We start from the raw sequence: 14580 nt of genomic DNA, 5'->3' as shown, positions 1-14580 counted from the left end.
GTGTGTGTGTGTGTCTGTGTGTGTGTGTGTGTGTGTGTGTGTGTCTGTCTGTGTGTGTGTGTGTGTGTGTGTGTGTGTGTGTGATGGCTTGTCATATTAAGCGTTTATCCTCTGGCATCTTGAGAGGAGTGTCGTTACTGTCAGTGTTTTGACAGGAAATCTTTCATCCGTTTGCTTTAACTAATGAACTTTCATCCACTTTAAACATGATGTCATTTCCCTCACGCTGCAGTTTCGCGATGTCAAAAGAAAAAATCGTGGATTTCAAGCGTGAAAACGAAAGACACAGAACTAGTCTAAACTCCATTGTGCTGCAGTTTCCACACCATTAAACTTCACAACCACGTCTGCAGACCCAGATTAAGACGAGCTCCAAAATATACAGCTTGTACAACAGAAACACTCATTCAGTCCAGCACAAAGCTGACAATTTCTTCCAGCTCTGTGAATTTTTCGTGAATGAGCTCGTCTGATCACACACACGCACACACACACACTCACTGACTCACTCTCACACTCACACACGCACACACACACACACACACACATACGCGCACACACACGCACACTCTCTCACACACACACACACACACACACACACACACACACTCTCACTCACTCACACACACACACACATACACACACACACACGCGCGCGCACAAACGTACACACGCACACACACACACACACACACACACTCTCACTCACTCACACACACACACACTCAAACACACACATACAAGCACACACACACCCTCTCACACACACGTACGCACACACACATTTAATTATTTTATTTGGATCCACAAGACAAGCAACAAAAACGGAATCAAAATACCTTGGGAAGTCATTTTGCAAGATGACAGGTACACATGGCTAGCATACATTCACAAGTCCTTATATTTATAACATTCAACCTTCAAGGATAGTCTTAACATCTTTGTTTCCATATTTGCATACTCCCTATAATGGCTGAAACTGAACAGAATTTTGCGAATATTTTTGCTTTCTTTTTTTGCAATCCACCCAACTGCAGTCCTTTAATCACATTCTTCTGCACATGAAACTAAACTTCTAAACACTAAGGTTATATTATTTATTTGATATTATTGTTTAATTAATATTATTAATGATTAAAATATTAATATAAAAATCTCAATTTAGATTACACTGCATCATTTTTCAGCATAAATATCTAAACATTGTTAAGTCAAGATACATTTGCTTGAGTGCAAAAAAGTGTTGTCATAATACAGTATAACAGGTTTAATAACTTCTTTCTTATGACAAAAAGAACTAAACATTTAAATACAATAAAGCAAAACACAAAAAAATTTCCCACACTGATTAAAGTGCAAAGGAATTATAAAGACCAATAGGTATCACTTTAACTCTTAACTTTTGTTAAAAGATACAACTGTTAGCTGGAAGTTGCAACTTTTGATTTTAACGTGTTATTAAATATAGAAATTACCTAATTAATGAATGTTGAGAAGAATTGTTTATTGGCAGTTTATATTAACTAATGAATTAACTAATGCTAATTTAACTAATGTTAATGTTAACGTTATAAATATATACCTTTATATTTTCTATTTGAACCAATGCAGAAGTTATTTCAGGGCGAGACCACTCTGATTGTAAAGCAAAACGTGATTGGCTATAACAAGAACGTGCTATGATTGGTCAGCGAAGTGAGGCTGTTATCTGATTGGCTTGAGTAGACGGTGGGTGGAGTCCACGCATTTGTGAATCGTCAGTGCCTCGATGCTAGAAATGTTGCAAAATGCACAAATGCTTGCAGCGATTCACAAATGAATGCCAGGCAAAGTTGTGCTTGTGACATAAAAAGATATTTGTGAATATGTTTTTTATTTGCAAATCTAATTAAATTTGTCTTTTTTTGTGAATTTAATTAATGTTTGTGAAACTGAAAGATTTTTTTGTGGATCTCATTCTATTTATTTGTCAATATGTTTAATATTCACGGTATTTGGAAGTGCCCACGATAACAATATCGTGCATGTTCATTATTGTGATATATGGCATTACCGGAATACATGTTTAGTCTCAGGTCACTCACGTGGGCTGGCTGCAGCTGTTGGTGTTGCAGCGTTTCCGGATGGGTTTGGGCTTTTTACTGATCTCACAGAAGTTCCTGTGAACCAAACGCCCGTCACTCTTCCTCCGACAGCCGTATTTAGTGTACTGGACACCTGAGGAAGCATTAGTACTTACAAAGTGCATTTATACACTATTGCTCAAACTTTTGGAATAATTATGATTTTTAATGTTTATGAAAGAAGTATCTTTTGCTCACCCAGATGCATTTATTTGATCAACAGTACAGTCAAAATTATGGAAGCTTGTTTCCGCCATGGAATAAAAATGGTAATTGTGACTTTCTATCTCACAATTCTGACTTTCTTTCTTGTGAGTTTACATCTCTAAGTTCTGACTTTTTTCGCATTTGCGAGTTTACATCTCTAAGTTCTGACTTTTTTCACAATTGCGAGTTTACATCTAGAAGTTCTGACTTTTTTCACAATTGCGAGTTTACATCTAGAAGTTCTGACTTTTTTCACAATTGCGAGTTTACATCTAGAAGTTCTGACTTTTTTCACAATTGCGAGTTTACATCTAGAAGTTCTGACTTTTTTCACAATTGCGAGTTTACATCTAGAAGTTCTGACTTTTTTCACAATTGCGAGTTTACATCTAGAAGTTCTGACTTTTTTCACAATTGCGAGTTTACATCTAGAAGTTCTGACTTTTTTCACAATTGCGAGTTTACATCTAGAAGTTCTGACTTTTTTCACAATTGCGAGTTTACATCTAGAAGTTCTGACTTTTTTCACAATTGCGAGTTTACATCTAGAAGTTCTGACTTTTTTCACAATTGCGAGTTTACATCTAGAAGTTCTGACTTTTTTCACAATTGCGAGTTTACATCTAGAAGTTCTGACTTTTTTCACAATTGCGAGTTTACATCTAGAAGTTCTGACTTTTTTCACAATTGCGAGTTTACATCTAGAAGTTCTGACTTTTTTCACAATTGCGAGTTTACATCTAGAAGTTCTGACTTTTTTCACAATTGCGAGTTTACATCTAGAAGTTCTGACTTTTTTCACAATTGCGAGTTTACATCTAGAAGTTCTGACTTTTTTCACAATTGCGAGTTTACATCTAGAAGTTCTGACTTTTTTCACAATTGCGAGTTTACATCTAGAAGTTCTGACTTTTTTCACAATTGCGAGTTTACATCTAGAAGTTCTGACTTTTTTCACAATTGCGAGTTTACATCTAGAAGTTCTGACTTTTTTCACAATTGCGAGTTTACATCTAGAAGTTCTGACTTTTTTCACAATTGCGAGTTTACATCTAGAAGTTCTGACTTTTTTCACAATTGCGAGTTTACATCTAGAAGTTCTGACTTTTTTCACAATTGCGAGTTTACATCTAGAAGTTCTGACTTTTTTCACAATTGCGAGTTTACATCTAGAAGTTCTGACTTTTTTCACAATTGCGAGTTTACATCTAGAAGTTCTGACTTTTTTCACAATTGCGAGTTTACATCTAGAAGTTCTGACTTTTTTCACAATTGCGAGTTTACATCTAGAAGTTCTGACTTTTTTCACAATTGCGAGTTTACATCTAGAAGTTCTGACTTTTTTCACAATTGCGAGTTTACATCTAGAAGTTCTGACTTTTTTCACAATTGCGAGTTTACATCTAGAAGTTCTGACTTTTTTCACAATTGCGAGTTTACATCTAGAAGTTCTGACTTTTTTCACAATTGCGAGTTTACATCTAGAAGTTCTGACTTTTTTCACAATTGCGAGTTTACATCTAGAAGTTCTGACTTTTTTCACAATTGCGAGTTTACATCTAGAAGTTCTGACTTTTTTCACAATTGCGAGTTTACATCTAGAAGTTCTGACTTTTTTCACAATTGCGAGTTTACATCTAGAAGTTCTGACTTTTTTCACAATTGCGAGTTTACATCTAGAAGTTCTGACTTTTTTCACAATTGCGAGTTTACATCTAGAAGTTCTGACTTTTTTCACAATTGCGAGTTTACATCTAGAAGTTCTGACTTTTTTCACAATTGCGAGTTTACATCTAGAAGTTCTGACTTTTTTCACAATTGCGAGTTTACATCTAGAAGTTCTGACTTTTTTCACAATTGCGAGTTTACATCTAGAAGTTCTGACTTTTTTCACAATTGCGAGTTTACATCTAGAAGTTCTGACTTTTTTCACAATTGCGAGTTTACATCTAGAAGTTCTGACTTTTTTCACAATTGCGAGTTTACATCTAGAAGTTCTGACTTTTTTCACAATTGCGAGTTTACATCTAGAAGTTCTGACTTTTTTCACAATTGCGAGTTTACATCTAGAAGTTCTGACTTTTTTCACAATTGCGAGTTTACATCTAGAAGTTCTGACTTTTTTCACAATTGCGAGTTTACATCTAGAAGTTCTGACTTTTTTCACAATTGCGAGTTTACATCTAGAAGTTCTGACTTTTTTCACAATTGCGAGTTTACATCTAGAAGTTCTGACTTTTTTCACAATTGCGAGTTTACATCTAGAAGTTCTGACTTTTTTCACAATTGCGAGTTTACATCTAGAAGTTCTGACTTTTTTCACAATTGCGAGTTTACATCTAGAAGTTCTGACTTTTTTCACAATTGCGAGTTTACATCTAGAAGTTCTGACTTTTTTCACAATTGCGAGTTTACATCTAGAAGTTCTGACTTTTTTCACAATTGCGAGTTTACATCTAGAAGTTCTGACTTTTTTCACAATTGCGAGTTTACATCTAGAAGTTCTGACTTTTTTCACAATTGCGAGTTTACATCTAGAAGTTCTGACTTTTTTCACAATTGCGAGTTTACATCTAGAAGTTCTGACTTTTTTCACAATTGCGAGTTTACATCTAGAAGTTCTGACTTTTTTCACAATTGCGAGTTTACATCTAGAAGTTCTGACTTTTTTCACAATTGCGAGTTTACATCTAGAAGTTCTGACTTTTTTCACAATTGCGAGTTTACATCTAGAAGTTCTGACTTTTTTCACAATTGCGAGTTTACATCTAGAAGTTCTGACTTTTTTCACAATTGCGAGTTTACATCTAGAAGTTCTGACTTTTTTCACAATTGCGAGTTTACATCTAGAAGTTCTGACTTTTTTCACAATTGCGAGTTTACATCTAGAAGTTCTGACTTTTTTCACAATTGCGAGTTTACATCTAGAAGTTCTGACTTTTCTCATAATTGCGAGTTTACATATCTAAGTTCTGACTTTTTTCGCATTTGCGAGTTTACATCTCTAAGTTCTGACTTTTTTCGCATTTGCGAGTTTACATCACAAAGTTAGGACATTTTAATCACAATGCGAGTTTACATCTCGAAGTTCTGACTTTTTTCGCATTTGCGAGTTTACATCACAAAGTTAGGACATTTTAATCACAATGCGAGTTTACATCTCGAAGTTCTGACTTTTTTCGCATTTGCGAGTTTACATCACAAAGTTAGGACATTTTAATCACAATGCGAGTTTACATCTCGAAGTTCTGACTTTTTTCGCATTTGCGAGTTTACATCACAAAGTTAGGACATTTTAATCACAATGCGAGTTTACATCTCGAAGTTCTGACTTTTTTCGCATTTGCGAGTTTACATCACAAAGTTAGGACATTTTAATCACAATGCGAGTTTACATCTCGAAGTTCTGACTTTTTTCGCATTTGCGAGTTTACATCACAAAGTTAGGACATTTTAATCACAATGCGAGTTTACATCTCGAAGTTCTGACTTTTTTCGCATTTGCGAGTTTACATCACAAAGTTAGGACATTTTAATCACAATGCGAGTTTACATCTCGAAGTTCTGACTTTTTTCGTAATTACGAGTTTACATCTAGAAGTTCTGACTTTTTTCGCATTTGCGAGTTTACGTTTCTAAGTTCTGACTTTTTTCACAATGCGAGTTTACATCTTGAAGTTAGGGCATTTTTTTTCCACAATTGCGAGTTTAGATCTTAAAGTGCTGACTTTTCTTTTCAATTGTTTCTTTTTCCACCGCGGAATAAAAAATAAATGTAAGTGCAACTTTTTTCTCATAATTGAAAATCCAGCTTTGCATCACAGGAATAAATTACATTTTAAAATATGTTCAAATAGAAAACAGTTGTTTTAATTTGTAATAATTTTTGATCAAATAAATTCAGCCTCGGTGAGCACTAGAAACTTCTTTCAAAAACTCTCTAAGTTCTGACTTTTTTCACAATTGCGAGTTTACATCTAGAAGTTCTGACTTTTTTCGCTTTTGTGAGTTTACATCTAGAAGTTCTGACTTTTTTCACAATTGCGAGTTTACATCACAAAGTTAGGACATTTTAATCACAATGCGAGTTTACATCTTGAAGTTAGGGCATTTTTTTTCCACAATTGCGGGTTTAGATCTTAAAGTGCTGACTTTTCTTTTCAATTGTTTCTTTTTCCACCGCGGAATAAAAAATAAATGTAAGTGCAACTTTTTTCTCATAATTGAAAATCCAGCTTTGCATCACAGGAATAAATTACATTTTAAAATATGTTCAAATAGAAAACAGTTGTTTTAATTTGTAATAATTTTTGATCAAATAAATTCAGCCTCGGTGAGCACTAGAAACTTCTTTCAAAAACTTAATTTCAAAAATGATTTCAAACTTTTGTAATAAATCTCAGATGGTGTTGAATGGCACACCTCCGCCGCAGGGTTTGGAGCACTGCGACCAGCTCTTCAGGGCCCACTCGTACGTGTCCAGTTCGGCCAGCAAAACATTGTTGTTGGTGATGACCGGCAGAAGATCTTCATGAATGATGTATTTGTAGCTCAAACTGATCTTGGTGTCCTCTGCCTGCGGGACGACCTGTTCAAAGCGACAAACTCAACACCTGCCGCATCAACTCAATCAAACTCAATCAATCTAGGTTAAGCCAGGATTAGGCCATGGTTCAATTAGGACATTTAAGTATCTTTTATAACTGTGCCTTAGAAAATAACAATACTTGTGTGCATCTTGAGACAAAACAATGACATATGCACTGACATATTTTAATATTTGTCAGTGTAAGTTTCTTTCAGGTAAAACAGCCCAGACATGCATTTTAGTCGGAGACTAGGCTTAAGCCTTGTCTGTGAAACTGGGGCCATAAGCGTTAAGGCCGTTGCACAATGCAAAAATGCGAGGCAAACCACAGACAAACAGTGCTTTCACACAGAGTGCGAAACAATTGATCACCTTACATACGATTGATATGCATCTCGTATATGGTCTGCTGCTCAATATACAGCATTAAATTAAGATAAATAAAGTATGGTTCTACACCAGAAACACAAACTCTCTATAATGCTTACAAGAGTGCATCCTAAAATATAATTAGAGGTACAATTAGCATCAAGCTACACTTAAAAATTTATGTAATCATTAATGTATTTGCTAAAAGAAAAAAAACACTTTAAACCATCACTGAGTGCTTGTAATAACTTCCGATTGTGATATAGTTGATTCTTTGATTCTGTAATAGGCAGACGTGCACTCTTTGTATGTTTAATAACGCTACACTGCTTATCACTTGTCATAAACAACCATTATTGTTATAAAAATACCATGAGCTGCATACAAAACACATACGGAAAATATATCGTCATAATCATATGTGTCCCTGCAGCACAAAAGCAGTGTTAAGTCGCTGGGGTATATCTGTAGCAATAGCCAACAATACATTGTATGGGTCACAAATATTGATTTTTCTTTTATGACAAAAATCATTAGGATATTAAGTAAAGATCATGTTCCATGAAGATATTTTGTAAATTTCCTACCGTAAATATATCAAAACTTAATGTTTGATTAGTAATATGCATTGCTAAGAACTTCATTTGGACAACTTTAAAGATGATTTTCTCAATATTTAGATTTTTTTGCACCCTCAGATTCCAGATTTTCAAATAGTTGTATCTCGGCCAAATATTGTCCTATCCTAACAAAAAGCTTATTTATTCAGCTTTCAGGTGATGTATAAATCACAATTTCACAAAATTGACCCTTATGACTGGTTTTGTGCTCCAGGGTCACAAATGTCTATTTGCTTTCATAATTCATGTGTAGAAAAAATGTTTCACTCGATTTCTAGAGATCTACAGACTGAACACGCGCTTTGATTCAACAATCGTGCATGTGGAAGAAAACGGACAGTGCTCTTCAGATCACATTCATAATAGAAATTATATTAAGAACATGTGAGAATAAATCTGGTCTCGGATACCAGTGATAACAAGAACTCAGCATCCTCTTCTCTCTCAGAATACTCTTCTTCGGTGTTTGTTTAAACTGGTTTTCGCAACAGCGCCAGCACTCTCTCCCTTTTGTGCAAAAGCAGCTGCTCCGGGCGCGGGATCTTAGCTCAAATCTGATTGGACGGCCCAGGGGGAAAAAATAGACACAGGCTTTTTTGCGCCACGAATGTTTGCATCTAGTGTGAATAGCCCCATAGGGATCTATTGTTTCGATTCTAAAGCATCATCAACATTGGCGCCGAATTTTCACGTTCAGTGAGAAAAGGCCTTTACGCCGCTCTTACCAGCACCACGATGCCTTCGTGCAGCGGCCCGACGGTCTTCAGCGATTCTTTGCCGTTTGCCACCGAATATTCCCACTCCAGGCCGTTCTCAATAAAAGTCTTGGACGTGATTTCTTCTCCCTTGGCGTTCAAGATAAAACTGCCAGTGACCTGATTTTTAACAGCTGAGGAACGCACGCACGGACAGAAGAGAAAGAAACATCTTTAGAAGAATATTATGGGCTCAATACGACTTAAATTCTATTAACAGCATCTGTGGGATTCTGTTTATTACCAGAGAAAATCATTTAACAGAGAAGGGCTGAAGATGAAACATTGTGCAGAAAAAACTAGTTTTTAATAAATGCTTCAACCTATATATCTACATATCTGTTTTAAATGTTTTATTAAATTTTTTGTTATCATACTCCTTATAATATTTTATGATACTACTACAGTTTTTATTTATATTTTGAATTTAATTTGATATTTTTATTTTTATTTTAATTCAAGTTTTAGTAATTTTTTTATTTAAAAAAATATTACTATTTAGTTTTCATTTATTTATGTTTTAACCATGTATCAAGGTTTAAAACTGTGGTGTGCTACATTATATCATATATTTATCTTCTATTTTAAATGTTTAATTAAATTTTGTGTAAAATATCTTTATTATCCAATATTACTTATATCTTATATTAGTTCTTGTTAATATTTTTGTTTCAGTTTTCATTTCCAGTTCAAGTTTTTGTCATTTTTAGTAATGTTTTTTATTTTCATTAGTTTTTTTTATTTCAGTATTAGTAATTTAGTACTTCAATTTAAACTTATTTTATTTCAGTAAGATGTACAGGTAACATTTCTACATTTTATTTAGATTTTCATCTAACATGTATATTCTGTTATTTCGGTTTTATTTTCAATTTCACTTCATTTATTTATTTATAAACCACTTTTCACAGTGCATTAATTAAATATAATAATGAAAATGGTTTTTTTAATATATAGTTTTGGTTTTAGTTAACAACACTGCTATATATCATACTATAAAGTCTATACTACAAAGTACACAAATAGTAAGAATAGTATGCTATTCTGAACACAGACAACATCAATCCATGTGCATGTTGTTTTACGGTCATAAAATAAAACACATTTAAACACTTCATATTTTCTCTGATAATAAATCAGGCTTTCAGCAGAAGCTGAACATGAGCTCAGGGATTCAAGTCAAAGAAAAGAAAGAATTACAAACACAACCATTAGAACAAACTGCTTTAAGCCAAGCTGGGAGATGTTGGGGAATCTAAAATGGCATGCAAAGCATTATGGGAAGGCAGTAATTGGTCTCAATAGGATGCATCGCTGGAGAAAAGCATTGATTCCTACTGAAAGATGCACAGGTACAAACTCACCAATTACGTGAGGCGACGTTTCATTCTCCTCGATCACAATGTGCCGAGCGCCGGCAGGAATATCAAACATCTTCAGCAAACCTAACACACAGAGCGAGAGCTCAAGTGATCATGTTTGACAATAAAGAACCCAATATTTCACTCAGATTTCATGCAAAGATTATAAATTACATTTTGCTTAAAGCAAATGAGGCATATTTAGCACTAATTAAGTTATTTGCATAATAATAAAACACATTTTATCACACTACTGTGCCAAAAAAATCTATCTCATTCTGATTTTCAAGTGAAATTGCTTTCGTGAGATTCATCCAGACGTGAAAATATGAAACACGGAGATAGTCAGAGGTACAGAGCTGACCTTTAGGCGCGAGGCCCGAGGCGTTTTGCATGTTTGACAAGAAACATTTCGATAGATGAAGCTATGCTTATATTTCATCACAAAATCATAAATAATTTTTTGCATAAAGGAAACGAGGCCTATTTTAGCACTAAAGAAGTAATCTTCACAAAAAAAAATCACATTTTCATTACTTTTTGGGGGATGGGGGGGGGCACATTATTTAGATGATTTTGGAGTAAAATATGAACTAGACTTGTTTTTATATTTAAACAATTTTTCTTCTTTTTTATGTTTAAAAAAATATATATTTCTATTTAGTTTTAAATTATTTTTATTTCAGTTTTTGTAATTGCAGTATTCCGTTTAAACTCATTTTATTTCAGTTAGTTGCCAAGTCAACATTTCTCAATTTCATTTAGTTTGTTTTCAATCTAATATTTATCTAAAAAATGCTTTTTAATAATTTTGTAAACACATTTTATTTAATTTCAGTTAGTTACCATGACAACATTTTAATTTTTATTTAGTAGAATTTTAATCTAATATTTATCTTATTTTGTTTAGTTTTTTAATCTCAATTTCATTCTATTTATTTATTTATAAAGCACTTTTCCCACTATACAGTATTAATGAAATTTATTAATGACTTAATGAAAATGTTTTACTATACATACTACACTATAAAGTCTATATACTACAAAGTGCACAAATACTAGGATCTTGTTTACTGTTGTAAAAGAAAACTCTTTGTACTTCACATTAAAACACTACATTTTTTCTTTAAAGAAATCAGGCTCTCAGCAGGAGCTGAACATGAGCATGAGGCATGCATCCAGGCATGTGTTTTTTAGGCCACAGAGAAAGACTGAAGTAAACGCTACTGTAGTAAATAATGAAGCGTGGTTTCGTCAGTGTTTGTCCGGAGGACGGCTGCATGTGTTTGCTCTCCGTCTGAGTTTGTACCTGTCTTCTTCGGGGTTTTGGTGAGCGTGAGTTTGACGGTTCGGCAGTGAGAATTGTCTCCTTCACAGACGCCGCATTTATCCTCCTGTTTGTACGATCCCACCTCCTTATCACAGCCGACGTGCTGATCAGAAGAGCCAGACAGGAGGGATTCATTCATTCATTCACACTTAAACAGGTCAGACACACTGAAGAGACGGCGTGCTCGATCAATAGTGTGTCTCTGACTGCATTTATTTCTAAAGTTCTTTACAACAAACTTGTTCAAAAAACATTCCCAGACTTGTTGCAGTCATATATTCAACAAGTTTGTGAAAGGGTCAGTAAGATTTTTATTTCATGAATCTTTTATTTGCAAGAATGCATTAAATTGCTCAAAAAAGTGACAGTAAAGATATTGATAATGTTACAAAAGATTTCTATTCGAAATAGATGTTATTTTCAACTTTCTATTCATCAAAGGATTCTAAACACTAAAATGTATCACGGTTTCCACAAAAATATTGTGCAGCACAACTGTTTTCAACATTGATAATAATCAGAAATGTTTCTTGAGCAGCAAATCAGCATATGTGACCCTGCAGCACAGAAGCAGTGTTGAGTCGCTGGGGGATATTTGTAGCAATAGCCAACAATACATTGTATGGGTCACAATTATACATTTCTCTTTTATGCCAAAAATCATTAGGATATTAAGTAAAGATCATGTTCCATGAAGAGATTTAGTAAATCTCCTACCGTAAATATATCAAAACTTAATGTTTGATTAGTAATATGCATTGCTAAGAACTTCATTTGGACAACTTTAAAGATGATTTTCTCAATATTTAGATTTTTTTGCACCCTCAGATTCCAGATTTTCTAATAGTTGTATATCGACCAAATATTGTCCTATCCTAACAAATCATACATCAGTTGAAGCTTATTTATTCCGCTTCATGTATAAATCTCAATTTCCAAAAATTGACGCCTGGTTTTGTGCTCCAGGGTCACATATTAAAATCATGTGACACTGAAGCCTGGAGTAATGCTGAAAATTCTATCTATTTGATCTAATTATTTATTCGGATCAATAATATATTATTGTTTTTAAGTTATATAAATAATAATATATTTAAAAAGTTATATTTAGTGTCCTAAACAGATGCAATGATTTAAAAGAACACGTTTTAGCGAATGAATCAGATATCAGTATTGTGTTTCTGTGCATGATACGATTCTCACCAGACACTCTCCTCGAGCGCAGACGCTGAACAGATCCGTGTAACTGCAACGCGTCCCATCATGCATCACCTGGTTCATGAAGACGACTTCACCCGTCTCTGTAGAGCGGCAGCTCAACTCGCACTTATGAGCCTCTGAAATATACAAACAGCCCTTGAAGATCACAAAACCAGTCCTGCGTTGATGTATTAGCAGAGAATATCAAAGGGCGCATCTCTTCATATAAAGGCCAACAGTCTTCAGCTCACATAACAGTGACTGTAAGCGTGCAGATGAGCTGCAGCTCCAAAGTCTTTCACAGAGTCTGTCTCTGTGATTAAAAGCCATGCTGTGAATAAAAGTGTCTGCTAAATGACCACCTACTTACTGTCAAGAGTTCACAGCTCGTGAAATGCAAATGAGAGATGTACAAAAGAGAAATGTGTCTAAAGGTGAGCCTTGACTCATATCGACTCACACACATAATATGCTAAAGAGCAGCACAATGAGAGTCAGCCGCATTGAACAGTGAGACGTGACCGTAATTAATGCCTTCACAGAATATTGATGTATATGTGAATGTATGAAGGGTTTTTCTCTTCATGTCTCTCTGCTCCTCGGTCTATCTTTCTCACAGGATCCTTATTTTCTCTATCCGGTTTCTGCCAGGAACATTGTGTTCCCGCGTCCCACTCAGTGTCTTGCACTGTGGTGAATTCAGTGGTTTTAGGGTCACAGTGAGTCCTGCTCTCTCAGAGAGATTGAATTCATCACCAGACATCAGAGGCAGAAATGAACCGGGCAGCAAAAGTGACAGAAATACCCCAGATATTTTAAAAATAACACCAGTTTTACACTAGCATTCAAACGTTTGGGGTCAGTAAGTTTTAAAGAAAAAACAAGACCCTTAAGTCTCTCATGCTCATCAAGGCTGCATTTATTTGATCAAAAATACAGTAAAAATTTGAAATATTATTATAATTTAAAATAGCTGTTTTCTATGTGAATATATAGCAAAGTGTAATGTATTTCTGTGATGCGCAGCTGTATTTTCAGCATCATTACTCCAGTCTTCAGTGTCACATTATCTTCAGAAATCATTCTAATATGTGCTGCCCAATATTTTTGAGGAAACCGTGATACATTTATTTTTCTGGATTCACAGATGAATAGAATGTTCAAAAGAACAGCATTTATTTCAAATAGAATCTTTTTAAATTATAAATGTCTTTGAATGTATCATTGATGAATAAAAGTAACAATTTGACCCCAAACTTTTAATTGGTGGATGTATTTTCTACAATTCTGTTCAAATATCACCACAAACCACCATGGTTCATGCAACATACTTTTTTTTTTTAAGGTTCGAAAAATAAAGTTAAAATGCTCCAGAACAGGGTTTCCAAACTGTGGTTTGTGAATTGATGAAAAGTTGATAATTAATTCAATAACAAAAATGTCAAATTAAAATAAATCATTAAAAAAAATTTAAGCAATTGAAATATAAGCCTAAAGAATTAATTAGTTTATTTTTATAATATGTTCAATTTGATAATATTTTAATAATTGAATAATATTTAATAATTGAATGATTGGTCGGCGCTGATAGCCTTGTGGTCCTATATCAATAAAGGCAAAACATTTTTTTTGAATGATTGAATATTATAATACTTTAATATAAAGTAACTCAATAATTGAATAATTATAATATAATAATATTTTTTTAATATTTAATATTTTATTTGTTTACCTGCACCTCATGTAACCATTAATTGACATCAGAGACACATACAAAATATAATGTTGATAAAATATAAAAATATTAACTAATTAAATAATTCAATTATTTCAAGATATTCAGCTGACAAAAATGTTTGGGAATACCTGTTCCAGGAAATCAATTCCAGAATGCAAATATAAATATAAACATTTAATATATTAATATATAAAGTTAAAAAATGGATTTAGCTGCATTTCTCTCACCATCAGAGTGTTCATACGGCAGCCATGTGTGTTTGATGTTATTGTGGTATTTGTTGCTGCGC

General features: G+C 33.9%; 2 protein-coding genes across 2 annotated transcripts in view; both read right to left on the bottom strand.

The window, feature by feature from the left end:
- LOC107595202 (A disintegrin and metalloproteinase with thrombospondin motifs 2-like) overlaps positions 1 to 939 on the bottom strand; it is a 10012-nt gene extending 9073 nt beyond the window's left edge. The window contains exon 1 of the mRNA XM_016285546.1: positions 919 to 939. Coding sequence (XP_016141032.1) covers positions 919 to 939 — 21 coding nt within the window. The remainder of the gene's footprint in view (positions 1 to 918) is intronic.
- A 1141-nt stretch (positions 940 to 2080) lies between these two features.
- LOC107595167 (A disintegrin and metalloproteinase with thrombospondin motifs 14-like) overlaps positions 2081 to 14580 on the bottom strand; it is a 65495-nt gene continuing 52995 nt past the window's right edge. Inside the window, 7 exon segments of the mRNA XM_016285508.1 lie at positions 2081 to 2217; positions 6753 to 6918; positions 8633 to 8796; positions 10027 to 10107; positions 11333 to 11456; positions 12557 to 12690; positions 14519 to 14580. The exon segment at positions 14519 to 14580 is cut by the window's right edge and continues 5 nt beyond it. Of these exon segments, the coding sequence (XP_016140994.1) occupies positions 2081 to 2217; positions 6753 to 6918; positions 8633 to 8796; positions 10027 to 10107; positions 11333 to 11456; positions 12557 to 12690; positions 14519 to 14580 (868 nt within the window).

Source organism: Sinocyclocheilus grahami, unplaced genomic scaffold (assembly GCF_001515645.1).
Source record: "Sinocyclocheilus grahami isolate Dianchi unplaced genomic scaffold, SAMN03320097.WGS_v1.1 scaffold198.1, whole genome shotgun sequence".
NCBI classification, from domain to species: Eukaryota; Metazoa; Chordata; class Actinopteri; order Cypriniformes; family Cyprinidae; genus Sinocyclocheilus; species Sinocyclocheilus grahami.
Note: the sequence above shows the minus strand (reverse complement) of the source record. Positions and strands in the feature narration are given on the sequence as shown.